Source organism: Artemia sp. Qi Xiang Cuo, chromosome 9 (genome assembly GCF_049724085.1).
Source record: "Artemia sp. Qi Xiang Cuo chromosome 9, ASM4972408v1, whole genome shotgun sequence".
Lineage (NCBI taxonomy): Eukaryota > Metazoa > Arthropoda > Branchiopoda > Anostraca > Artemiidae > Artemia > Artemia sp. Qi Xiang Cuo.
The window spans coordinates 35701023-35727427 of NC_142802.1; the positions used below are offsets into that span (position 1 = coordinate 35701023).

The 26405-nt window shown below is 35.7% G+C and overlaps 1 protein-coding gene across 3 annotated transcripts in view; it reads left to right on the plus strand.

Moving 5' to 3' along the window:
• Positions 1–26405, plus strand: part of LOC148948608 (protein madd-4-like) — a 511292-nt gene that overhangs the window by 7060 nt on the left and 477827 nt on the right. The window contains exon 1 of one of the 3 annotated variants that reach the window (XM_089094505.1): positions 12833–12868. The exons of 1 other annotated variant lie outside the window; for it this stretch is intronic. Coding sequence is in view for 1 of the 2 variants with exons in the window: in XM_089094503.1 (XP_088950629.1) it covers positions 19139–19143 (5 nt within the window). In the remaining variant the exon portion in view is untranslated. Of the gene's footprint in view, positions 1–12832; positions 12869–19070; positions 19144–26405 lie in introns of those variants that run through there. One more of the 3 variants, XM_089094503.1, reaches the window with a different exon arrangement.

Here is a 26405-nt window from a genome sequence, read left to right on the forward strand (position 1 = left end):
CAAACTCCTTCCTTTGGAAGATTCCAATACATTATGAAACTTATAGAGCCTTATAAAAGTAAATTGGCCGATAATTGAGTTGAGCTTTAGTAGTTCGGCACACAGATTAGAGTCAAATAAAACTTAAGTGCTATGGAGTCAGAAAAACTGAATGTAGCCTAAAAAAAAAAAAAAAAGTGCAGCAGACGCCATAAATGCTTGTTACAGTAGCTTTTTCTCTATCAAAGATTTTGCTATGTTGTCAGTATCTACCAGCACGGCCGAAATAAGTTTTCTGCTTCAGAAGATTGAAAAAAAATTCTTAAATGTTTCATGGCAGAGACTCGGCTGAATGGACTTGCAAATCTAAATATTCACATAGATGTGTCTTTTACCGCAGAAGCTTTGACGGATATTCCAGCGAAAACGGACCAAGGAAACTAAATTTAATTTTGGGAAAAAAGAAATCATTGCACTCTCCTCATTTAATATTTCAACTTAGTACGTTTCGTATCGCCAAATGAAATCCTGCAATTGTATATGGTCAATAAAAGGGTTGAATTTGCAGCTTTGTCATCACTCTCTAGAAAGTCTTAATCCCATATATTTATTGAGAGAGGTAATGTGATCAGTATCATATTCGGTAATAGGAATGAATTCATGGAATTATACATTAAAAAGAGTTTCGTATTGTTCTACTTGTTGTCGAAAACAAAAACCAGCAAATAGCCTAGTGGCTGATCCAGGGGGGTGAGGGGGTACACCCCTCCCAACATAGTGGAAGTTAGTTTAATCTAATTAGTTAACGCAAGTTTGCGTTAATTAAACTTGCTCCTAACGCGAGTTTATCGGATCAACCTATTTTGCACACCCCCCCCCCTACAAAAAATCCTGCATCCACCCTTGAAATAGCCAACTGCAGGCATGTTTAAAGCTATTAATAATGCTTTACTGTTATATCATTCATCATACCGAGTAAAACCCTATGGATTCCTTCACCCAAGTTGTTGATAAATGTAGGCTGTTTTAGGTTAGGAGGTTTACATGAATATTTTATTTTCTTGTATTGCATATGATCCGTCGGTTTAAAGTAGCTTAAAGACACTTTTTTGTGGAACTTTTACAGCCAGCATTACAACTCTTAACATGGACTGTTAGAAAAAACTGCCTGTAAGACTACTAAGTATCAAGTATCTCTTCGTTACTAATGGCAGTATTTGGTCCAGACTGTGCCATTCTGGCCAAAATTAGAAGCCATTACTACTTGAGGTCAATTCAACAAACATTCTAACGTGTTTGAAATATTAGATTCGCAGGTTATGAGCAATTCTTAGTCCGATAGGTGTATGTTTTTAATTGGTCAATTAAGTGTAGATAGCGTCAGGGAATCATCTACTAAGACTCCGAAAAGATGCAAAAATTTCAGCATTTCACTGCAAAATCTTACCATTAAGTTTACGTTTTTTAGTTTGTAGCTCGTCGATGAGAAAAGAGATGATGAAGGTAACCGGTGCATGGTCTTCTGTTTTACTTGCCTGTGGAAAACGGAGTTATGACGAAACAAATACTTTATATCTCTTGAACAGAGCTGATGCCTTTTAATCCGTCAATAATAACTAATTAGACTCTGTTTTGAAGTGATTTGAAAATCTTAATTAACTTAAAACAGTCTCCCTCGGAATAATCTGCTCGTTTTATACAAATGTAAACACATTTTGATATGCTAAAATTATGTGATGAAAAAGCTAAAGAGCGAGGGAAATCCTGTTTCCTCTTATTTCCCCACGCTACAGTAAATTTCATTGTACAGGTTTAAGAATGTGTTTGTAAATGTTTCGCAGCAAAGAATGAAAGCTTTTGAAAACAATAGAATTTCTATTTAGTATGAAAATAATATCATTCATGTAATGTGTTTTTAAAATGAAAATCAAAAGTCTCTAAAATGTTTCCAGGTGGGGAGTAACAAAAATCTGTGAAATTAAAAATGTACTGAACAGAACCAGAGAGATGCACAAAGTAGAAATGTGAGCCGACCCGCAAAAGTAGCCACCGATACAACTGGACCAGTCTATATCGTGGTCTTTGTGTAAAACATCTTTAATAAGGCATTGAAGTTTCAATAGTAGCTACAAACTTAAATCGATTGTGCTGCAAACGCCTGTTTTGACCTGAAATCCATTCTAGGTCAGGCACCAAATAGTAATCTGAAGTAATGGAATCATCGACATCGTGCCAAATTCTATTTGTTATTTGTGTATATTCTTGTCTAGCGAATGATCTCCATTCAGTGGCTGCAGGTACAATGCACAGCATCCCATGAAATAAAGGTTTGATGTTATGGGGTCTGGTGGCTCCTCTTTAGTTTGGATTCTTTCTTCTTTTCTTGTGGAAAGCTTTATTGCACTTTTCTGGTTCGAATTTTCTTCTTATTTTGGGATTGGTTTCTCATTTCGATTGCTTGATCCTTTGCTAAAACTAGTAGTTTTAATTTTTTACTCAAACCAAGCCAAGCCTCAAGTTTTTTTTTTCTCATTTTTATAGTTTGGTTCTAATGAGTTTGGGTAACCTGGCCTGAATAAACTATTACCATTCACCAGTTTATCTTAAAAGGAAACATGCGAGGTCGTTGTTCATTACGGCGGAAAGCACTAGGAAGAGTGATTTCAATCTTAACTAGTCAGCAGCAGTTTTCAAGTTTTAACATTTCGTATTGTTCCAGCTGTAGATTTCACTGTGGTTTCAGACATGGTACCAATATATATCCATCGCTAAGGCCGCTTCTATTATGGCTCGATTATGCCGTTCCGTGTGATCAAAGCCCAACATCAGCAGAAAAACAAAAATGCGTACATACAACACGACCATAACGCAAGTCCTTCTCTACGGTGCCAAAACTTGACCAGCAGCTGCTTCTGTTCGTGATGCCAAAGATGTGGCCCAAACAAACTTCCTAAGACGAATCGAAGGGATCAAGTGTACGACTTCGCCTCAAACACCCGACTGCTGTCACTAACGGATCAGACCCCCAACTCTTGTCAGTTCGCCGTAAAAACCCTACGGTGGTTTGGCCACTTAATTTCTGTGCCAGCAGTGGCACCCGCAAGTACATTTTTCAGTTTTCGGCCCCCTGTACACGGCTGGAAGCGCCCCCGTGGAAGACCCCGGTTCAGATGGAGGGACAGCCTTACCAAGTATCTCTCCATAATCGGTACTAATATCCAAGAAGTAGTCACACTTTCGCAGGATCGTTCGGAATGGAGGCGAAGAGTCACATCTCTCTCTACGCTGGACCACTAGCAGGAGCTTTAAGTCATGTAAGTCAAGTAAGTCATAGTTGAAAGGTAAAATAGCTATGTCTTTGCGAATGATTTTACCCCACACAGCCCCTGGGGTAAGGTCTGTAAGTTACACAAATTGCCCACTGATAACGTATAGTATTTGCTACCGGGAAATATACGATTTTTGTTGGGGAGGGGGGATTTCCTAGCATGATTTGAAAAACGGGGAAAAATTAAATTAGCTAAACAAGGTGTTTTCAGCTAAATGCGGTGAGCAACATTATAACTTAAAACGAACAGAAATCGTTCCGTATATGATGGGGACTTCCCTTTCCTGAGCCCCCAGTCTTACGCTAAAGTTTGAATTTTTGTCACAATTCCTGAAGAAAGACTGCTCAAACACAAGGTCCGTTGAATTTGAAAGGAAATTATTTTTTAAGAACTTCAACACTTCAGCGTAAAGAGGTAAGGTTGAAAAAGGGGGAGCTCCTTTCACATATGGAATATTTTTTTCGAATTTTAATGTTACTCCTTACTTTCAGTTGAATTTGTTTTATTGAATCAATAAGAATCACCCTTTGTCTACTTAATTTGTGAATAAGAATAATTTGCGCAAGTAACCCTGACACAACTAGCTAATAATAAAAATGTTAACAACAAATCAGTGATGCCAAAATCATTCCTACCAAAGAAGATGAGTTTTATTATTGCTACGATGATAATTTAATTGAAGGACTCCTAGGAGATCCTAACTTTTAAATTCTTGAGGAACAACCGTTAAGTAATTACAGTGCCATCTATTTCGGTTATTCGAATCCTTCAGCAGTTGCCTTTTACCAAAACTTGTCAATCTATGTGTCACTGTGACCAGGGGCGTCGTTTGGGGGTGGCAAGGGGGGCAGTTGCCCGCCCCCCAATAATGGGGAAAAAATTTATTATCCATTCCATGCCCTTTTACTATCTGGATATGGACCCCTCTTGCCCCCCCCCCTCAATAAAAATGCTGGAGATTCGCCCTTGACTGTGACAAGCTTGTCACAGTACTTTTGTTACATGTTTGTTACTTGTACTAGAATGATGAAAGGATTTTTAAATCAGTATGACTGGAAGCAAAATACAGTACTGCGAATCCTCTTACACCCCCTATCTCTGAAACCAGCCAATTGTTTGGCAGAAAGGCAATCATGTTGCAGTCTGTTTGAAGATGATTAACCTAAGTGTTTTCAGTCTGCAATAGTGGCTGCATAAAATGTAAGTGGAATGCTAATATTGAATTCCATGGAACTATGTTCCTTCCTGTACTATTTGCATGGTTTATGTTCCTTGGCACCTTTCCAAAGCGTGTACTTATGGATTTGCTTGCCTTATGTTCCCTGGTACCTTTCCAAGCAAAGTGATTAAACACGTTTTGAAACTAGATGCTATTTGCATGCCAAAAAATTGGATGCTACAATCAGAATTGTTTGATTGACAGTTGCAAAAAGGGATAAAGGATTCGCGAATTGGACTGTACGAACATTATTAATTGAATAATAGGAAAAAACAGCTAGATAACATTTGTGGATTGGATCGTATTAAAATGGAGAAACAAAAAGGGATGGTCTTATGACTTGACCTACCTTTACTTCTTCGATGTGTACTGTATAATACACAAGTGGTGTTTGAACAGTGTTATCAATTTAAAATAGAGTTTAACGTTATACTATACTAACAAGTTGATACAAAGAGAGATGTAGATGGCAAGAAAAGAATTTTAATAACGGATAGTTTTACTTCTTCAATGTGTTCTGTATAATACACAAGTGGTGGGGTGATGTGAGCGAGGTGTCTTAAAGTATCTTGGGGGAGATGGGGGAGAAAAAGTGTTTTGGGGGAGATGGGTTGATTGGCTGAAAAGTGTTTTGGGGGAGATGGGTTGATTGGCAGAAGGGTGTCTTAGAGTACTTATAGTGCTGCACTGTGGGCCGAATTCCTAGCAAAAACCCAGAGTAGATGACTTGAAAATGAAATTTTTAACGAGAAATGGCTGAAAAGTGTTTTGGGGGAGATGGGTTGATTGGCAGAAGGGTGTCTTAGAGTACTTATAGTGCTGAACTGTGGGCCGAATTCCTAGCGAAAAATTCTATATCAGCATCCTTTTCTCGGATACATAGGATAAAATGTCGGATAAAATTGACAAAAACTAAGTATCAGATTTATTAAATTCTATAAAAACATCCATTTCTCAGGTACATGGGAAATAAAATCTAAGTATCAGATTGATTAAATTCTATATCAGCATCCCTTTCTCGGGTACATGGGATAAAATTGACAAAATCTAAGCATCAGAGTGAACAATTTATTTTTTATCAACATCTTTTATCAGTTACAACAATTATAATTAACAAAATCTAAATATCAGTGTAAATAAATGCTTTTTCAGCATCCATTGTCGGACATGTTGAATAAAATGTGCAAAGTAGACATAGCTTTATTTCATTTTTTAGAATTTAATCAATCTGATACTTAGATTTTATTTCCCATGTACCTGAAAAATGGATGTTGATATAGAATTTAATCAATCTGATACTTAGATTTTGTCAATTTTATCCGATATTTTATCCTATGTATCCGAGAAAAGGATACTGATATAGAATTTAGTCACTCTGATACTTAGATTATGTCAATTTTATCCGACATATCCGATAAAGGATGTTGTTAAAGCATTTTTTCATTCTGAAATTTAGATTCTGTCAATTTTATTTGATTTATCTGACAAAGGATGTTGATAAAAAAAATTATTCACTATGACACTTATATTCTGTCAATTTTATTCGATATATCTGACAGAAAATGTCAACAAATAAAATTTATTTACTCTATCATTTATATTTTGCCAACTTTTTCATATGTACCTAAGAGATGAATATTTATATAAAATTTAATAACTCTTATGATTAGGTTTACTAAAATTGCTGTATTGTTTGTCTAGGAAGCGACTTCAATCGATAATAAATGTTAATAAAGAGTTTGTTCAGTTTTTTTTCATAATTTCCTGAATTAAATTTCTGTATTGTGTATCCAAGAGGTGAATTCAAGAAAGAGATTGTTACTTACTTACTTACTTACTTACTTACTGTTTTTTCATAATGACATATCCAACAACGGATGTTGATAAAGAATTTATTCATTCTGATACATAGATTTTGTCAATGTTATCCCATGCACCTGAGAAATGGATGTAGATATAGGATTTATTCATTCTGATACCTAGATTTTGTCAATATTATCCCATGTGTCTGACAATAGATGTATGGAAATTCCATTTCTTACATCTCCGATGTTTTAATAGACATTCTAAACGTTTGATATGCTAGCATACTCTAAAAACAATGAAAACATAATATGGTGCATAGCATATTTTTAGTGAAATAATAACAGGTAGAATATTGATACAAAAATATATTAAGATACATTATAAATATCAATGATCAACTTTAGACATTTTGAATCTGTTCCATAAAATAGTTCACCATGTTCTCTCTTGATATTGTAGCTGATGTCTTCTCTTTGCTCGTAATCGGTAGAATAATAACTATTCCATTTTGAGTCATTCACGATATTTATTGATTTGTCACAGACAGGTTCAATGTGCGTTTCGTTTTTTGTATTATTTGATTCATCGACTGTTTGATTAATGGTAGTAACGTTTGCTGGCACTTTGTTTTTCATCGATTTATCTTGATATTCCATAGTGATATTTTCAGCCAATGCCATTTTTATTTTTCTGGCAATTTCACTGTGTATTATCACATTATTTCTACACAGGTAACAGTTTCAACACGTAGACAAGATACGGTTTACAATATTAATAAAAGAGTAGGCCTTTCTTTTTTCGACCTTCCGTTGCATGCTAACATCTAAAAGATGACGATTGGATGTATCAGTTGGTACTGTGTTACCTGCAACAGTAGCGAGGAGTTGTCCTCTATCATCAACGATTATCTTTAAGTTGGCATTCTCTTTGAATGCAATCATCTCCGGAGATCTCAGTCTCGCCTATTTACCTTTTGTACAATGGAATCTTTTTGGTATTCCAAAGAAATTTAATTCCTTACTGTCACGACAATGCATGCATACATTTCCAATAGTGCTACCACTTGTACTTGTCTCATAGTTTAAATACTTCTCCTTGTCGGCATTCAATGCAACAATAACATTTTCATGTGAACATACTTAATTAAAATGCTCCATCTTCACTTTTTTTTAAAGATATGACTTATGTGTTTATCTTTCCACTGCGTAAAAAATACTGATTTAATAAATACATTAGACTAGGTAGTGTCGATAACCGGACATAGAATACCAGTGGGAAAGCCACATCGTAGCTATGTATCCGAAAATGGATGTTGATATAGAATTTAATCACTCTTATACTTATATTTTGTGAAATTGCTGTATTGTCTGTCTAGGTAGCGACTTCAATCGATAATAAATGTTAATAAAGAGTTTGTTCAGTTTTTTTTCATAATTTCCTGAATTAAATTTCTGTATTGTGTATCCAAGAGGTGAATTCAAGAAAGGGTTTGTTACTTACTTACTTACACTTTTTTTTCATAATGACATATCCAACAACGGATGTTGATAAAGAATTTATTCATTCTGATACCTAGATTTTGTCAATGTTATCCCATGCACCTGAGAAATGGATGTTGATATAGGATTTACTCATTCTGATACCTAGACTTGGTCAATATTATCCCATGTGTCTGACAATAGATGTATGCGAATTCCTTTTCTTACATCTCCAATGTTTTAATAGACATTCTAAACGTTTGATATGCTAGCATAATCTAAAAATAATAAACGCATAACAATGTAATGCATAATATAATTTTAATGAAATAATGCCATGTAGAATATTAATACAAAAATATATTATGATACATGATTAATATCAATGATCAACTTTGGACATTTTTAATCTGTTCCATAAAATAGTTCACCATGTTCTCTCTTGATATTTTAGCTATTGTCTTCTCTTAACTCGTAATCGGTAGAATAATCATTATTCCATTTTGAGTCATTCACAATATTTACTGATGTGTCACCGAGAGGTTCAATGTGCGTTTCATTTTTGGTATTATTTGATTCATTGACTGTTTGATTAATGGTAGTAACGTTTGCTGGCACTTTGTTTTCATCGATTCATCTTGATATTCCATAGTAATATTTCTGACAATGCCCTTTTTATTTTTCTGGCAATTTCACTGTTTATTATCACATTATTTCTACACAGGTAACAGTTTCGGCACGTAGACAAGATATGGTTTACAATATTAATAGAAGAGTAGGCCTTTCTTTTATTGACCTTCTGTTGAATGCTAATATCTAAAAGATGACGATTGGATGTATCAGTAGGTAATGTGTTACCTGCAACAGTAGCAAGGAGTTGTCCTCTATCATCAACAATTATCTTTATGTTGGCATTCTCTTTGAGTGCAATCATCTCCGGAGATCTCAGTCTCGCATATCCACCATTTGTACAATGGAATTTTTTCGGTATTCCAAAGAAATTTAATTCCTTACTATCATGACAATGCATGCATACATTTCCAATAGTGCTACCACTTGTACTTGTTTCATAGTTTAAATAATTCTCCTTGTCGGTATTCAATACTAAATCAACCTTTTCATGTGAACACACTAGATCATAGTATTCCATCTTCACTTTTTTTTTAAGATATTACTTATGCGCTTGTCGTTATACTTTGTAAGAAATACTGATTAAACGCGTACATGGGACATGGATATGTCAATATCCAGCCTTAGAGTACAAACGAGTAATCCGCATCGCATCTCAGAGTCATCATATAGTACAATTTATCTAGCCGTAAGCACAATTTGTCATTTTAAGATACTTACAAAAAAAATAAAAAATAAAAAAAGTTGAATAATTTCGAAGTTTAAAAAAAATAGTTTGTTTTTATTAAAAAAATATTGTATTAGAACGATCAGTCTCATCATTAGCAATATTCAAAACTGGACTTAAGTTTCACATTTGAACTAGAAAATTGTATTTTCACTAATTTTATTACAAAAAAATAGAGTTTACGGTCAAAAAAACCTTATTAGCTCAGATTTTACGGAAATAGTTTTATTTTTCAATCCAAAAATAGACTTAAGTTTCACATTTGAACCAGAGAATTGTATTTTCCTTAATTTTCTTACAAAAAACTGGAGTTTACGGTCAAAAACCCTTATTAGCTCAGATTTTATAGAAATAGTTTATTTTTCGATCCATAACTGGACTTAAGTTTTCCCTATAAGCCAACGAATTGTATTTTCTATAGTTGTCTTACAAAAAACTAGAGTTTACGGTCAAAAACCCTTACTAGCTCAGATTTTACGGAAATAGTTCTATTTTTCGATCAAAAAATAGACTTAAGTTTCACATTTGAACCAGAGAATTGTATTTTCCATAATTTTCTTACGAAAAACTACAGTTTACGGTCAAAAACCCTTATTAGCTCAGATTTTATAGAAATAGTTTATTTTTCGATCCAAAAATAGACTTAAGTTTCACATTTGAACCAGAGAATTGTATTTTCCATATTTTTCTTACAAAAACTAGATTTTACGGTCAAAAACCCTTATTACCTCAGATTTTACAGAAATAGTTCATTTTTCGATCCAAAACTGGACTTAAGTTTCACATTTGAACCAGACAATTGCATTTTCTATAATTTTCTTACAAAAAACTAGAGTTTACGGTCAAAACTCTTATTAGCTTAGATTTTACGGAAATAGTTTTATTTTTCGATTCAAAATGGACTTAAGTTTCACATTTGAACCACAGAATGGAATTTTCCGTAATTTTCTAACAGAAAACTAGAGTGTACGGTAAAAAACTCTTATTAGCTCAGATTTTACAGAAATAGTATATTTTTCGATCAATAACTGGACTTAAGTTTCACCTATGAAACAACGAATTGTATTTTCCATAATTTTCTTACAAAAAACTAGAGTTTACGGTCAAAACCCCTTATTAGCTTAGATTTTTCGCTAGCAACTCGCCCCTTACTATCACACTATAAGCACTCTAAGACACCCTTTTGCCAATCAACCTATCTCCCCCAAAACACTTTTCAGAGATTTCTTGTTAAAAATTTTTACTTCAAGTCATCCACACGGGTTTTCCGCTAGCAACTCGCCCCCCACTATCACACTATAAGTACTCTAAGACACCCTTCTGCCAATCAACCCATCTCCCCCAAAACACTTTTCAACCATTTCTGGTTAAAATTTTTTATTTCAAGTCATCCACACGGGTTTTACGCTAGGAATTCGGCCCACTGTACATCACTGTAAGTACTCTAAGACACACTTCTGCCAATCAACCCCTCTCCCCCACAACACTTTTCAGCCATTTGTCGTTAAAAATTTTATTTTCAAGTCATCCACTCGTGTTTTTCGCTAGGAATTCGGCCCACAGTACAGCACTATAAGTACTCTAAGACACCCTTCTGCCAATCAACCCATCTCCCCAAAAACACTTTTCAGCCATTTCTCTTTAAAATTTGTATTTTCAAGTCATCCACTCGGGTTTTTCGCTAGGAATTCGGCCCACAGTACAGCATTAAAAGTACTCTAAGACACCCTTCTGCCAATCAACCCATTTCCCCCAAAACACTTTTCAGCCATTTCTCGTTAAAAATTTTATTTTCAAGTCATCCACACGGGTTTTCCGCTAGCAACTCGGCCCACAGTACAGCACTATAAGTACTCTAAGACACCCTTCTGCCAATCAACCCATCTCCCCTAAAACACTTTTCAGCCATTTCTCGTTAAAAATTGTATTTTCAAGTCATCCACTCGGGTTTTTCGCTAGGAATTTGGCCCACAGTACAGCACTATAAGTACTCTAATACACCCTTCTGCCAATCAACCCATCTCCCCCAAAACATTTTTCAGCCATTTCTCGTTAAAAATTTTATTTTCAAGTCATCCACTCGGGTTTTTCGCTAGGAATTCGGCCCACAGTACAGCACTAAAAGTACTCTAAGACACCCTTCTGCCAATCAACCCATCTCCCCCGAAACACTTTTTAGCCATTTCTCGTTAAAAATTTTATTTTCAAGTAATCCACTCAGGTTTTCGGCTAGGAATTCGACCCATAGTACAAAGCTATAAGTACCCTAAGACACCATTCTGCCAATCAACCCATCTCCCCCAAAACACTTTTCAGCCATTGCTCGTTAAAAATTTTATTTTCAAGTCAACCACTCGGGTTTTTCGCTAGCAACTTGACCCACAGTACAGCACTAAAATTACTCTAACACACCCTTCTGCCATCAACCCCGACCGACTAAATTATTTTTTTCAGAGATTTCTTGTTTAAATATGTTATTTCATGTCATCCACTCGGGTTTTTCGCTAGGAACTTAGCTCAGAGTGCATCACTATAAGTACTCAAAGACACCCTTCTGCCAATCAACCCATCTCCCCCAAAACACTTTTCAGCCATTTCTCGTTAAAAATTATATTTTCAAGTCATCCACTCGGGTTTTTCGCTAGGAATTCGACCCACAGTACAGCACTAAAAGTACTCTAAGACACCCTTCTGGCAATCAACCCATCTCCCCAAAAACACTTTTCAGCAATTTCTCGTCAAAATTTTTACTTTCAAGTCATCCACTCAGGTTTTCCGCTAGGAATTCGACCCACAGTACAGCACTATAATTACTCTAAGACACCCTTCTGCCAACAACCCATCCCCCCAAAATTATTTTTTCAGAGATTTCTTGTTAAAAAATTTTATTTCAAGTCATCCACACGGGTTTTTCGCTAGCAACTCGGCCCACAGTACATCACTATAAGTACTCTAAGACACCTCGCTCCCATCACCCACCACTTATGTAGTATACAGAACACATTGAAGAAGTAAGGCTATCCGTTATTAAAATTCTTTTCTTGCCATCTACATCTCTCTTAGTATCAACTTTTTAGTATAGTATAACGTTAAGCTCTATTTTAAATTGACAACACTGTTCAAACACCACTTGTGTATTATACAGTACACATCGAAGAAGTAAAGGTAGGTCAAGTTATAAGACCATCCCTTTTTGTTTCTCCATCTTAATACAATCCAATTCGCAAATTTTATCTAGCTCTGTTTTTTCCTATTATTCAATTAATAACGTTCGTACTGTCCAATTCGCGAATCCCTTATCCCTTTTTGCAACTGTCAGTCAAACAATTCTGATTGTAGCATCCGATTTTTTGGCATGCAAATAGCATCTAGTTTCAAAACGTGTTTTATCACTTTGCTTGGAAAGGTACCAAGGAACATAAGGCAAGCAAATCCATAAGTACATGCTCTGGAAAGGTGCCAAGGAACACAAACCATGCAAATAGTACAGGAAGGAACATAGTTCCATGGAATTTAATATTAGCATTCTACTAATGTAGCAAACGTCCATCCATTATCCCCCGCCATCTTTCTAGGAGAAGGGTATGCATGTTGCAACATGATTTGACTGGAATAACACAAGGTTTCTTAATTCGTATAATGGAAGAGCTACAATAGTCCATTGGCCCCTTCAATGCCCCCACCACTGTTTAGTACAAAGGTAAACATTTTATTCCCTCTTTTATCCAGGATCATAAACAAAATTTTAACTGTTTGACTGGGAAACCAAAGTGGAGCCATGACTCCTCCAACAGCCCCAAATAGCTAAGGGTATTAACTTGTTACTTTCAGGGCCACCACTACTACTAGTTGCAGTTACAGCCAATCTTAGTAGTCAAAGTCGCAAGTAGTCGCAGAAGTAGTGACCCTGAAAGTTTCAAGTTAATACCCTCAGCAGTTCCTAAGATATTGCAGGTACACCATTTTGATAACCTGGATTCATTTACTGCCTTTTGATTTAGTTCAACGCACTCCTCAACATAACCTAAGGTTTACTTTAATAGCCGCAGCCATTTCGGACACACCCAGGATCGAACAATCCTCCCTTTCCCTATGATGAATCTTCCATACAAAGAATGGGAAAACTACATAATTCACAATACTTGCCCTGGGGGCTGTTTCACCAGAATATTCTGTCACGTATCAGTAGTTTTTCTCCTTCTAAGATTGTTTCTGTGGATCTCAAGACTAAAAATGCGAGTCTTTGCTTGAGACACACAATGCAATTCTATCCGAGGCAATCTGCTCGATCCTAGAGGTTGAGTTTCGGCAAAGCTAATGCGCCAAAGCTCATGACCAAAGCCAAAGAACATTTTTTTTTTTCCATGGGAGACAAGCCCTTTCTTATTCATCTTTGGATTACCCCTCCCCCTCTTCCAAAAAATCGTGGGTGCGATCCTGCTTGCAATCATGAATCGTAAGCTTGACCATCCTTGAGACGACGAACTACATCCGTTTGCCGATTGATCCACCTTTTTTTCTAATCCATTTTAGCGTAAGGGAATGTGTCTGCATAAAAGTGATTACCTAATGGTTACAAATAATAATCTGACACAGTGGCATTGTTTTGCAATTATTAGTAAAATTATTTGTTAAAATAAAAATAAAAATTATCCGTAAAGAATGATGTGAAAATCATTCAGTGATAGACTTTGAATCCAGTTCTGGTTGAAATCAATTACGCAGGAAAGCAATTATTTTTGAGGCAATGTAACGTAGCCTTAACATTTGCATGATGTAATTTTAGAAATAAACATAGATTGCTCTGGATTTTCATGTTTTTGAGGAAACGCAATAAAGGATTAGCTTATATGGTGCATTTTATAACTAAGAATATTGACTGGCTTTCAGGAAATAAAGGATAAATTAGTTTTCAAAACATAATGTTTTGAGCCCTTTTTCATGAAATACGTTATCTTTTGCTATTATTATTTTTATTTTTCAAGAAGAATTTCTTCTTGGTTCATTCCATTTTTAAAACTTCAAGGAGCTGAGAAACTTGACATTTAATCGCGAGAGCGAAGAAACAAAATAAAAGCTTTGCTTCCGCAACACTTTCGTTGGCGAATTTCATCGTAGGTTGATGCAACATTTCACGATGCCCTAGCAACGTAAAGCTGTTTTAATTTTTCATTGTTCTTAAAATTGCATAAGGTCTTTCGAAATAAGTTTAGAACAGCGTCCGTGGGTTCAAAGCGATATGGGAGAAGCATATCTCTTGCCTGAAAAAACATGGTAAATAGAGTTTTTTTAAATGCTCAATTATTTTAGTATCAAAATTCCTTCCCCTACAGAAATTAAAAAAAAACTAAAATAAAATTCTCAAATTTGAAAAGTCTTATTTTCCGCGGGGAGGGGGGGGGGGTATTTTCCGGGGGTATTTTCCGCGGGGGGTATTTTCTGCGGGGGGGGGGGGTATTTTCCGGGGGAGGGTATTTTTCACGGGGGAGTATTTTCCGGGGGATATTTTCAGGGGGGTATTGTCTGCGGGGGGGATATTTTCCGCGGGGGGTGTTTTCCGGGGGACATTTTTCGCGGGGGGGGGGGGGGTACTTTCCTCGGGGAGGGGGGTATTTTCCTCGGGGGTATTTTCTGGGGGGTATTTTACGGGGGGTAATCGCCGGGGGGGGGGGGGGGGTAAACGCCGGCCACCAGCTTTTAAATTTACCCCTTGTTTGTCACACCATCTCATTATCTCAGCATTAGCATGGATGCATACCCCCCTCCCTCTTCCCCTAAAAATACATAAAACGAGACTAAAAATTGACAAGTATGTCAGTATATAAGTCGGTCATACTCGTATTTATTCACTCATTTTAGTAACGAAGCTAATAAATTATTTTGATTGTTCTACTTTATAATTCATAATAAAACCACTATTTTTTAAATGATCTATTTTTGAATTTCGTTAAATAAGCTTAATTTTTTGAAGAAGGAAGAGAACATTCTTTCAAGAACACATTTTTGTTGTTTAATATTATAAATAAGTTGGTTTTTCTTTCAAGAGAATTCATGCACATTCTGCAATTAATCACTGTTAAGTTGAAGTATGTTTTACTAGTAAGTTTACATATATAATTCTATATGTATGTATGTGCATTTACTAGTTACCTAAAAGGTAACCATAATTACCTAATTCCAAATTGGGTAATAATAGTTACTTAAAAGCTTTTAATTTTAGGACACAGGTTTAATCCAGCTCTAGAATTTCTGGCCCATTTTCAGAGGACTCCAAGGATTTGTGCATAAATTACTAAGCATAACTTAATTTACCTGCCTGCTACACCCTGTTAGCTTTTGAACAAATGAAATTAGACTTTATTGACATTTAATATGGAAAAAGAAATTAACAAATAACATTGCTCATCGCTCTCCTAAAGACGGTTGAAAAAAAATTATCAGTATAAAAAATTACAAAGCGGAAAAAAAATCCTGCCTACAAAGATGTTGCAGGATGAAATGGTTATTCTATTTTAATGTGCGATTTCTACTCTTTTTGTGTGAAATAATAGCTTACTTGCATATAGCGGTTTGAAAAACTATTTTTGGGAGATTTGAACCCAGACCATACTTCTGTTTATCTGTACAGAGGCACGCAAGCCAGTGGGGGATATAGGGGGGCAGGATGGGGGGTCACAGGTCTCCAAGATTTTCCTTATTGGTGCCTTTGTTATATTGTCCCCCCCCCCCTCCCCAATATTTTTCTCTAGATCTGTCCCTGACGTAAGCCAGAGAGGATGATATTTGGTCCCTGTAAAAATTCAAGATGATTAAGAAAACTTGTCCTCATAATTTTCACCGGTTTTTGTAATTCTTTAAATTTGCCTTCTCCAAAAACATACACTTCTCAGTATATACCCGACTGATTCGTTAATCAATCCTTGATGCCACTGCCAATTGCCACTTGAGGACCGTGGGCAAGCTTAGTAATGAAGCGCTTATTTCAACTTCCCATGGGCTAAGTATCCCCCTTTGCCTAGTCATCATAACGTGCTTAAGTGTGCAAACTTGTTGGCGCCTCGCCAGTAAAACAGTTTCCACGAATCCTATGCCAGTTCGCATAGGTATCTAAGCTTTTTAACATACGTAAACCTTATAACTTTATAGTATAATCGTAGCCTCTGTTCAGTAGCTACTGACCTCGCTAAAATCCGGCATTAAATTTACGTGAACTTTCTTCAATCCTTATTTTCAGCGATGTTAAAACTCAAAAGCAGCTCAAACTCTTCGGTATATGAGGGGGTGTCTGCCTCCTCAGACCCCCACTCCTTAGGATAAAGTTTAACAGTGCTTAACTAAAAGAATTTAAGGATGCAACACATATAGTCATGGTAACTGCAAGCATTTAGTTCACCCATTGCTTTTGAAAACTCTTGACCAAAAAATTAGATTGTTTAAAGCAAACACGACTAAGTTAACTCTCCCATTCTCAAGACGCAGTGAACAAAATAAATGAGCTTATTATACCATTATTTTTTTTATTAGAACCGTTGTTCTTGAAGGAATGGTTGGAAAAATTCAAATTTTAGTACAAAGACTGAACTTTTTTCTTTTTTTTTATTTTAATACATTTTTATTTTAATTTATAAATAAATTTTGTATTGTAATTTACTTTCTGTTTGTTTTGTTATTACATAGAGGGTATTTAAAGGGTGTTCTCCTGAATCGAAGTTTTTGTATACTTAATTCTTTCTCATTGTGATAACTATTACCAAACTAATCACTCACTCTGAACTCATAAAATGTACTATAAATCACTCGTCCGGAAATCACCAATAAATCGTTCGAAAGAGTCCTCGTCCAATATTCTATGACAGGTTTCTTATCAAAGGTTTAGGTGAATATAAGAAAAAATGGGGCCCATATTTCGTCACTTATGCAGGTCTGCATTTTGGTTGTGATATTTAGACGTGCGACATCTGCCATTTTCTTAACTTTTCAGGAGAGCCCCCCAAAAAAAAGAAAAAAAAAAGAAAAAAGTTTGTCGGCTGTGCTCGCTCTGAAGGATGGGGCTAATGAGGATAAGAGAAATTATTCAAAACCAACATTTTATGGTCTTTTCAGTGGTAAAAATTAAAATCAAGCATTCCGAGCGAATTCAAAACTATTCCGTTTTATGGCGGATGTCTTCTTTTACCTTGACAAAAATAAGGAGACAAATGCCAGGTCCCCGTGCTATAGCTTCATAAGACAATCCTCTCCTGTCATTCTGAATTGCAACAAGACCTGATAGAAAAAAGGAACATACCGTACGCCACTTGGAGGCTTATGTCTCTTTTTATCTTCGTATCGTAACGGTACAAGATTCTGACTGCACCATTCGATTCCTCGTGCTCAGTTTACCCCTTACATATACATCACGCATTTTCAACCAAAATGGCATATGCCGCACTTTTAATTATCACAGCCGATTTGCCCTGGATGTTCAGTTTGAAAATATTACATCATAGTCTCTGTTTTGCCTAAATTTGTCAATTTACTTTTGGGCGAAATTTGTTTCATTTGAGCAAGTGTGTATTCCTCTGAGGAGTCCTGGAGTGGGTTGATCACCTGGGGAATATTTTATTAGAGTTAAGATGCTTCTGCTTGTAGTTGTACAACAACTTATGTTTATTAATGTTAACTTGGCTCGATTTTGAACATGGTTATTTGGCTAAACGATTGGTTATACTGTTTTGCCCTAGGTAATTAGATGGATAAGTAAGGTCAAGACCTTGTTCAAATGCTAGTTTATCTCAATTACTAAATTAGGAAAACAGTTTTTTTTTTTCTTTTTTTAACCAAATAATTACCAGTAATATATTACATTTAGGTATATTTCATTATGATTAACCTAACTTCACTTCCTGAGTGTGGTCGGGATAATGCGTAAGTACTCAGCAATGCATAAAAAGCCTACCTTTCCTTGAAAATAAATTTGCGAATCCTTCTATATAAAATGAGTAGCTCTTCATAATTTCACGTCCCTGCCCCATGATCTGCATGGAATGGGTAGTAATACTTCCAGGGCCATATGTTTTATTATTCTAATTATTTTTATTATAACGGCCACTTCATCATTTTGATGCGACGCCATGTCTTTTTTCCGAAATTAGTCAAATTTAATTAAAAATTGTTTCCATAAGCGAATCATTTTTGAAAGGTAACTTTAAACTTTAAGAAATTTCCATAGTTAGAATCAACGTGGAATTTAAATTATTTTGATGTGTATATTTTACTTCAAACTTACTGTTGTAACCAAAAGACGAATTTTTTTAAAGTTTTATTTGTTGATAACAGTGGATTAGAAAGTGCTTTGAACCAAGGGTATGACTTCCTTTAATTGGTATCCCTGACCACCAAATAAAAAAGTCGATTAATAAAGTAAAATAAAAAATCAACATACTGCCCGTCTCGCCTCGATCTCCAAGTTTTGAAACTATGTTGCTACACAATATCGTCATTTCAACAGCTTGGATTGATTAAGCTACTTGAAAATGCCTATCTTATTCTTAATATACAAAATATTAATTCCAAGACTTTCATTGAAGTCTTTTCAATCACCACAGTTGTTCGCAAATAACTTTATTCGTTTTTTCTAGAAGTTCCGTTACCCTTCAATGCTTCGAAGGAGAGTGGGTAATCAAAACTCTTCTTATGAATTAGTTCCTCGGGAATATTCAGGAGTTGTTCTGATCTTTCGATTTACCAGTTTTCTAATTAGATTAAAGTTTTCGCTAATGCAAATACCCGTAAATTGACGGCGCATGCACCTAATGGAATAGCTCCACCTACTGCGTGCGCAAAGAATGCAAGTTCACGCACTATATTTCATTAGTCGTAAAATAAATTTACTGAAGTAAATAGTGGGGTTGATTGTGAAAGCTTATGTTGGAGCAAAGCTGCTAACGAGTGTTGGAATATTAACAATTATCCAACGGTTAAGGAATTAATGAGGTATATCTGTTTATGACTCTTTCTACGAAAAAGTCAACTTTAATTTCGTTGATTTCACCCTGTCTCAGCCATTGAACTTGTCCACCCAGGGAAAATTATGAGGGGGTGGAAACATTCCTGCACTTGCTTTCAACAAACAATGGTAAATCCGGTAAATTTTTCGCAGTTCATATTATTGACTTACGAATAAAGTAAACATACCACTCGATGCCTTTTTTATGCTCTTTCCAAATATAAGAATAATTTTGTCAGAAATGAATTTTACCCCCGCCCCTATATATACCAATTCAGGGTATAAATTTGTATATTAGGGGGTTGGGGGTTAAAGTTTAAACTTACCTCTCATTTACATCAGAACTAAAATTTACCCCCACCCCCCTAATGTGCAAATATATACCCTGAATTGGTATAAATAGGGGTGTGGTAAAATTCATTTCCGACAAAAATAATTGTTATATTTGGAAAGAGCATAAAAAAAGGCATCGAATGGTAGGCCTATGTTTACATTATTCGTAAGTCAATAATATGAACTGCAAAAAATTTACCGTAAATTCTTAAAGAGCAGTTATTGAAAGAAATAGGACAATTTCACCCCACAATACGTGCTTTTAGGCACAAAGCTTGCGCACGAATTTAGTGTAGTACTAATCCAACATAGGCAAAATTTATTTTGAAAATGACAGATTGTGGGGCAAATGGTAAGAACCCTATTCCAGGGGACCGGTGAGGTGCCCCTTCTTTTATATCCTACCCGGGCCCATCCCTTGAAACTTATGTAATGCCAAGCCAGAAGTTGTGGGGAGATTTTGTTATCAATTTCTCAAATAGTTTGAAATTTTTAAAATCTGGTTCGGCGTCTTTTCGCCAACTCGGAAAGTTGGACCCTCTTCAAAGACGGATTATTTCCACGAAATCGATATTTAGATGTGTGGGATGGATTCTAGTCATGGATTAAAGATATCGATCCTGGGCATGACAACTATTATCCCAAGCACTATAAAATTCTAAAAACTATCTTAAGACATTCTAAAATGCTAACTTATATCATTCTCGTAAAGGTCTCTTTGCATCGCTTTACTTTCCCTTACCCTCCCCCCTAATGAACAAATATAGTCCAAATTATATATATATACTCATCAGCGATCATGCACTAGACCCGATAGCGAATTAAAATATGCATCTTATTTCTAACTCCTCTCTATTTTAAGCAAAGGGAAAAAAGTATCCTTGCGTGCTAAGTTTTAATCGCTTTTTTCTTCCACAATTTTTTTCTTTTTAATTATTTATTTAATTGGAGCCGTAGCAGCAAATGAGAGTGAAAAGAATCAATGGCTATATAAATTTGGCCTATACAAAAATATATGCTTAAATAACACACACCACCCCCTAAACCTGTATCCAGAGAGATAACGGTTTTGAGCCCCGCTAGAAGGTTTTTCTTATTCGTAAAAAGTAACAAAAATGCATAGAAACAAATTTTTTAAGCATTTTTAAAACTTTTGTAACCGCTATCCCCTCCTTTGAAAAAATATCCCTGCCTGAACAAAAATCCTGGATGCGCCCTTGCACCCTCCTCCCCTTTGATATGTGAAGATACTTATTCTTTCGTCACCTTTCTTTTCATAGGCAGCGCAAAGGTGTTTTATGAAAAGGTGTGTGGTTTTGATTCCTTTCCGAAAAGTTTTCCATGAAAACTGTCATCAAGAATATAATAATAATAATAATAATTTATTATAAGCCAAAAAACAGGCCATACAGGGCAGTATTCTTAATTACACTCCACAAGAAAAATAACATAAATATCAAGTTTCACTCATTGATGTCAACGCTTCATTTACATATTTACATAACTGCCTGATTGTCCTTTTTACAGTCGTTTTCAGGATCCCCCGGAACACTCAGTTAACACCCTCAAAATACTTTTCCCTTAATAGAGAAAGTTGCTGGCACTCGGTGAGAATATGGGCCACATCCTCAATACCTAGGTTACATCTGGGACAAGAGTAATCCGCATCTGCAGGGCCACCCTTTTTCTTTCAAATACTCTTTTTCTATTTTTTAGTGGCAGGCAATTCGCTCGGATCCGAAACCAAGTCCTCAATGTCTCCCCCGGTAATCCTAGTTTAAAATAATATTCAAATCCAAATATCTCTTTTACATGGGAATAAAACTTCAACGTTTCAGATGTTTTAGCTGCCTGGGTCCAAATTTGGACTTCCTGGTCTTTTATTCTTTCTATAATCATAGCCAAAAACGGCTCACCCTGATCTGAGGGTCCTAGCCCATCATTCCAAATATAAGATAATCCTAATCCATCTAAAACATTTTTTATTTGATACGGCCACGATCTTTTACGTTTTGACCGCAGCATCTCCACATAAGCTGCTTTTTCTAACATATCTTCTGGCAGACATAGAAGTTTTCGCCAGTACCGGATCATCTGTGCTAATCTAACTAATCTCAGCGAAATTATACCTAGGTCACCTTTTATTGTTGGATTGTGGGTCGTTACGTGAAGACCAATTAATCTCTTAAAGTGTTGCAGCTGAATTGATTCGAATTGTGTTGCCGGGTCATGCCCCCAGAGTTCAGCTCCGTAATGGATAGTAGGTAAAACTTTAGAATTAAAAACATATTTATGCATTTTTAGATCTTTTATACTTGAAAGCCTTGAATTACGTAAAATGGCAGCTGAAACTGCTTTCCCTCTCTTAATCATCTCTTTTACATGATCTTTCCATCCTCCTTTTGCTGAAAGTGTTACTCCCAAATATTTAAAATTTTCGCTCTCTTTTATTTTTTCACCTTTATAATAAAATTGTACTTTTTGATAATCATTATTCACACGAATTCCTCTAAAAACCACAATCTCAGTCTTTTTGATATTCAACACTAGTTCCTTTCTATCTAAATATTCTTCTAATATACTCAATAAGATTTGGAGCTTCTCTGGTGACTTGCATATCAACACCGCATCATCAGCAAAAAGCAACAGAGATAACGTCAGGTTCCCTAGTGACACCGTAGGGGCCCATACCTTTTTAAAATGGTCAACAATATCATTTATATACAACGTGAACAACCTAGGCAAAATACTACTCCTTTTCTAATTTCAAACGGCGACGATAATCCCTTCCCTTAAACTTTAACTATACCGAATGTCTTTCGATACATATCAGCTAGAATCATAACGAAAAGTCTTGGTAAGCCTACCTTTAACAGTTCTAAGCACAGGAAAATCCTATCAATACTGTCGAAGGCCTTTTCTAGATCTAAAAATGCAACGTATAACCTCTTCATCCCTTTTGCATATTTCTCTACAAGCGCCTGTAGGACTAAGACCCTATCAATAGCATTATATCCATCTTGAAATCCTGCCTGCTCCTCCTTCAAAATCCTATATTTTTATATCCCATCAAGAATATCTTTCCTACCTTTTTCTATCAAGAATATACTAAGCCTACGACCGGGAGATTTGTCTTGCCAGCGGGCAAGTCCCCCAAATTCACTTGAATGATTTTCAAGTGTTGGTCGTAAGGGAATATTGTGTATCGAGAGTAAAATGGGTAGAGTATAAAGTACTAAGAAATTATGGGGGGGTATCCTAAACCCATTGTATGGGTAGCGGAAATTGGGATGACTCGGCAAGAGTGTCAAGAAGACTCGTTGAATCTCTTGACACGGGCAGTGAACAGGAATAAAAACTATTACGTTTTCTGTCTCTATGTGTTTGCCAAGCCCAGGCAGTAATTTTGGTCTTTTTTTGGCGACCTATGCTGATGTATTATATCAGAGGTGCATAGGTCTAACCCTTAGGAAGATAGGAAGGGATTAGAGGTTAGTCTGCGAACCAAGATTAGAATATTTTCTAAGCTACAATGATGACATTGGTCAAATATGGTTCTGGAGCATGGGTGCTCCGAAAAAAGGACTCTTTTTCTGCTAGATGTTTTCCAGAGAAATGGCCTACGGATTGTTTTAGGTACTCGATTCACTGACTGTATTTCAAACAGTAGGCTATTCGAAAAGTGTGATTTAATCCCGCTTTCTAGGGCTATAATGAGAGAAAGGTTGAGATAACTAGGGCACGTTCTGCGAACGAAGGATAGCAGATTGCCAAAGATTGCCCTTTTCGGCTAACCGTCTAGGGCTAAACGGAAAGCAGGTCGTCCACGGTTGGGGTAAAAGGATATCGCAAAGAAAGATTCAAGGAAAATGGGAAATTCCTGGGAGGGTGTAAAGAGCATTGAATAGTTTGGGATGGAGGCCGAGCGTGCGTAGCAGTGTTGGCCTTGGGCGGCATGGTGCTGTGGTGAGTTGTTAGTAGTAGTAGTAATAGTGGGAGCAGTGGCTACGTAATGAGTCATGAATCATACTAGCCAAAGAGTTATAATGTACTAAACAAACTGATCACACTTATTGTTACCTTTTTCTTGTTTTTAGGTTTTTAGCTTGTCCTTATTGTTTCGTTTGTCAAATTTTGAGAATTAAATGGCATTTTTCGGGAACTTATCTAACAAAATATTTTCAAAAAAAATAAATCAAAGACAAGTAAAATCGATATTAAAAATAAATTGTGCAGAAATAAAGTCACAAATGCCAAACTTAAAGCGAACAGATTTTACTATGATTGAATAAAGGAAACACAAAACAAATGTAAATTAAAACGAATAATGAGGTGGAACTAAAAACAAACAGAAATTACGATGAATAAGTAAACAAAACCTAAGACAAACATGGAGTAATTGAATAAATACGCTTATCTTAAAACCCACTTGAATTACCACAAGTAAAATTGGGACCACCGTTCCCTCAAAACTTCTTAAGACTGGAATGTCGCTTGTGACCACCTTGCCCTCACTCTCCGCCAAGACCAAAACCCCGAGTACGCCCTCCAATAATTTTCTGAAAGATGTGTCAAAAATACATTATTTTACCATTTACTGAAACCTTGCTAAGTGTGCGTGAAATCCTGAAAAATTTGGGTACTTGTCTATTATATAAAACACACTCGAGAAGTTAAGTTTGGTTAATGCTAATGAAAAAACAAAACAAAATATGATGAAAATAGAATAATTTATTAGCAAAATTTTGAGAACTGCAACTTAGAAATATGCTCCCAAAACACAGAAATGTCCTCAAGAATTGCGTTAAAATGAACTCGGCTTTCTACCTTTACTGCCACCCGCCACATGTACTCTACTAAGTATGAATGTAAATGATGGTGGGATGTACCTCGGTGCCGTTTGTTCCTTCACTTTGCGGAACCCCACATTCTCTCTACTTTTTGGGTAGAGGCGAGGGTTTCTGGGTTGACAAAATTATTCTTGTGGTTCACTTTCAAATGAGTGAAACCTGCTTGTTCCAGCTCAGTTGTGGTGAAGCCCTTCCATCAATCTGAAATGATTCTTGATCCTCACTCTATGTTAAGCTTAATTTGTTGAAGCTTAATTTGTTGTTAAGCTTAATTTGTTGAAGCTTAATTTGTTGTTAAGCTTAATTTTGTTGAAGTAAAGTTTCTGCTCCTCGGTCATGGATCTCCCCTAAAAATCTGTCACTGGTTTCCCGGTAGGCCTACACTCCACCAAATACCCACTGTTGCGGTAAGATTTTTCCTGCATTATTTTTCCTTTTTGTAAACAAGGATTCATTTATTTCCACTATATGATCAATTCCTCCTATTGAATTTTCCCACAGTTTTTCTGTAGCACAGAGAACACATACACTTCACGGAGGTAGCTATTCCAATTGACAACCGCTTGTTTAGAAATGTTGACACCAGGCCACAGACGACAATTCGTTAACCCAGAAATAAATGAAACAAACTACAGTAACAAATGGTATTTTACTTTTAGAAAACCATGTATTGACACGCAAATTGACGTTCTTCAAACAGAGCCTAGTTTTACACTTGCAAAGATGTTGCCTCTTGTAGGAGAACAAAGTCATTGTGTGTCCATTGATGCACTCTTTTGTTTTGGGCAACAACCCCTTATCCTGGAAAAATATAACTGCCTGTTCTGAGGTCCTTGGCAAATCCCAAATCTTAATTTGAACATCCATGCTCAGACACTGTATTCTATCACTAGTCAAAGCAAACTAACGATGTCCTCAATAATCGCGCTAATAACGAACTAAAATGAACTAGGTCAAGAATCGCGTTAATAATGAACTTTCCTTTGTCTTTGAGCCGATCAGCCGACGCCGAAGCTCCCAATTTAATAATTCCTAAATGACCTTCACAATTTTGCTAACAAAGTATTCTATTTTCATCATATTTTATTGTCACCAAACTTTATTTCTCGAGTGTGTTTTATATAATAGACAAGTACAAAAATTTGTTTTATTCAATCTTATGTCAACACTTTTTTTGTTTATTTTCCTAACCTGGCATCTTAAAACCTGGCATGTCAATGCATAACCCGCATCATTAAATGCTCTTTTTTTTCTAAGATACGAAACATAAGCATCAGCATTATTACGAAAAGGCGGAATACAAACCAGCAACTAATTGTTTCAATTAGAAACGATGTGTAAATTGATCGTTTATAGTTTAAACCTGAATATTAATCAATCAGCAGAATATGTGATCAAATACAAAATTTGTTATTTATTTAAGAGCAAGGGCTACCAAAATAAGAGTAAAAACAAGAAAGAAACAAACTAAAAAAGAATGCGGCTATAGAAAAAGTTGCATTCTCAAACGGCTTAATTTACTGCAAAGAGTATCTTTATTTATTGCTAGATCTTGGGACACCCCCCCCCTTACTTAAAAATAGGAAAAAAAATAACTTTTCCGTAAGTTTTCACTTCCATCCAGGTTTCACAGACTGATTTCATATTTTTCTTAATAAATGTATTTCCGTCATATCGAGCAGGAAATTTAGGGATTTGTAATTTGAAATTGTATTTGAATATTTTCCATAACTAAAGAACAAATAATTTCTCGACTTTTAATCTGTTTACACTTCAAATACCTCACTCATTGCTGCCTTTTATATATAAAAAATATATAAATATAAATTGCTGAAAGAAAAAAACGAATGACCGTGGGATGCCAGTTTAATTGACATTCCTTAAAGTTTTGATGATTTCTTATTTATGAAAGTAAAAAATTGAAAACATTTAAAACGTGTTTCGTTTTCAGTAAAACACAAATTATGTTCTGGTCTTGAGAAGAAATGGGGGTTCTCAGCCGTACTGATGTTAATTTTTGCTCGTTTTGAGTTTGAAGCGGCTATTTATTATAATTTCTGTTCGTT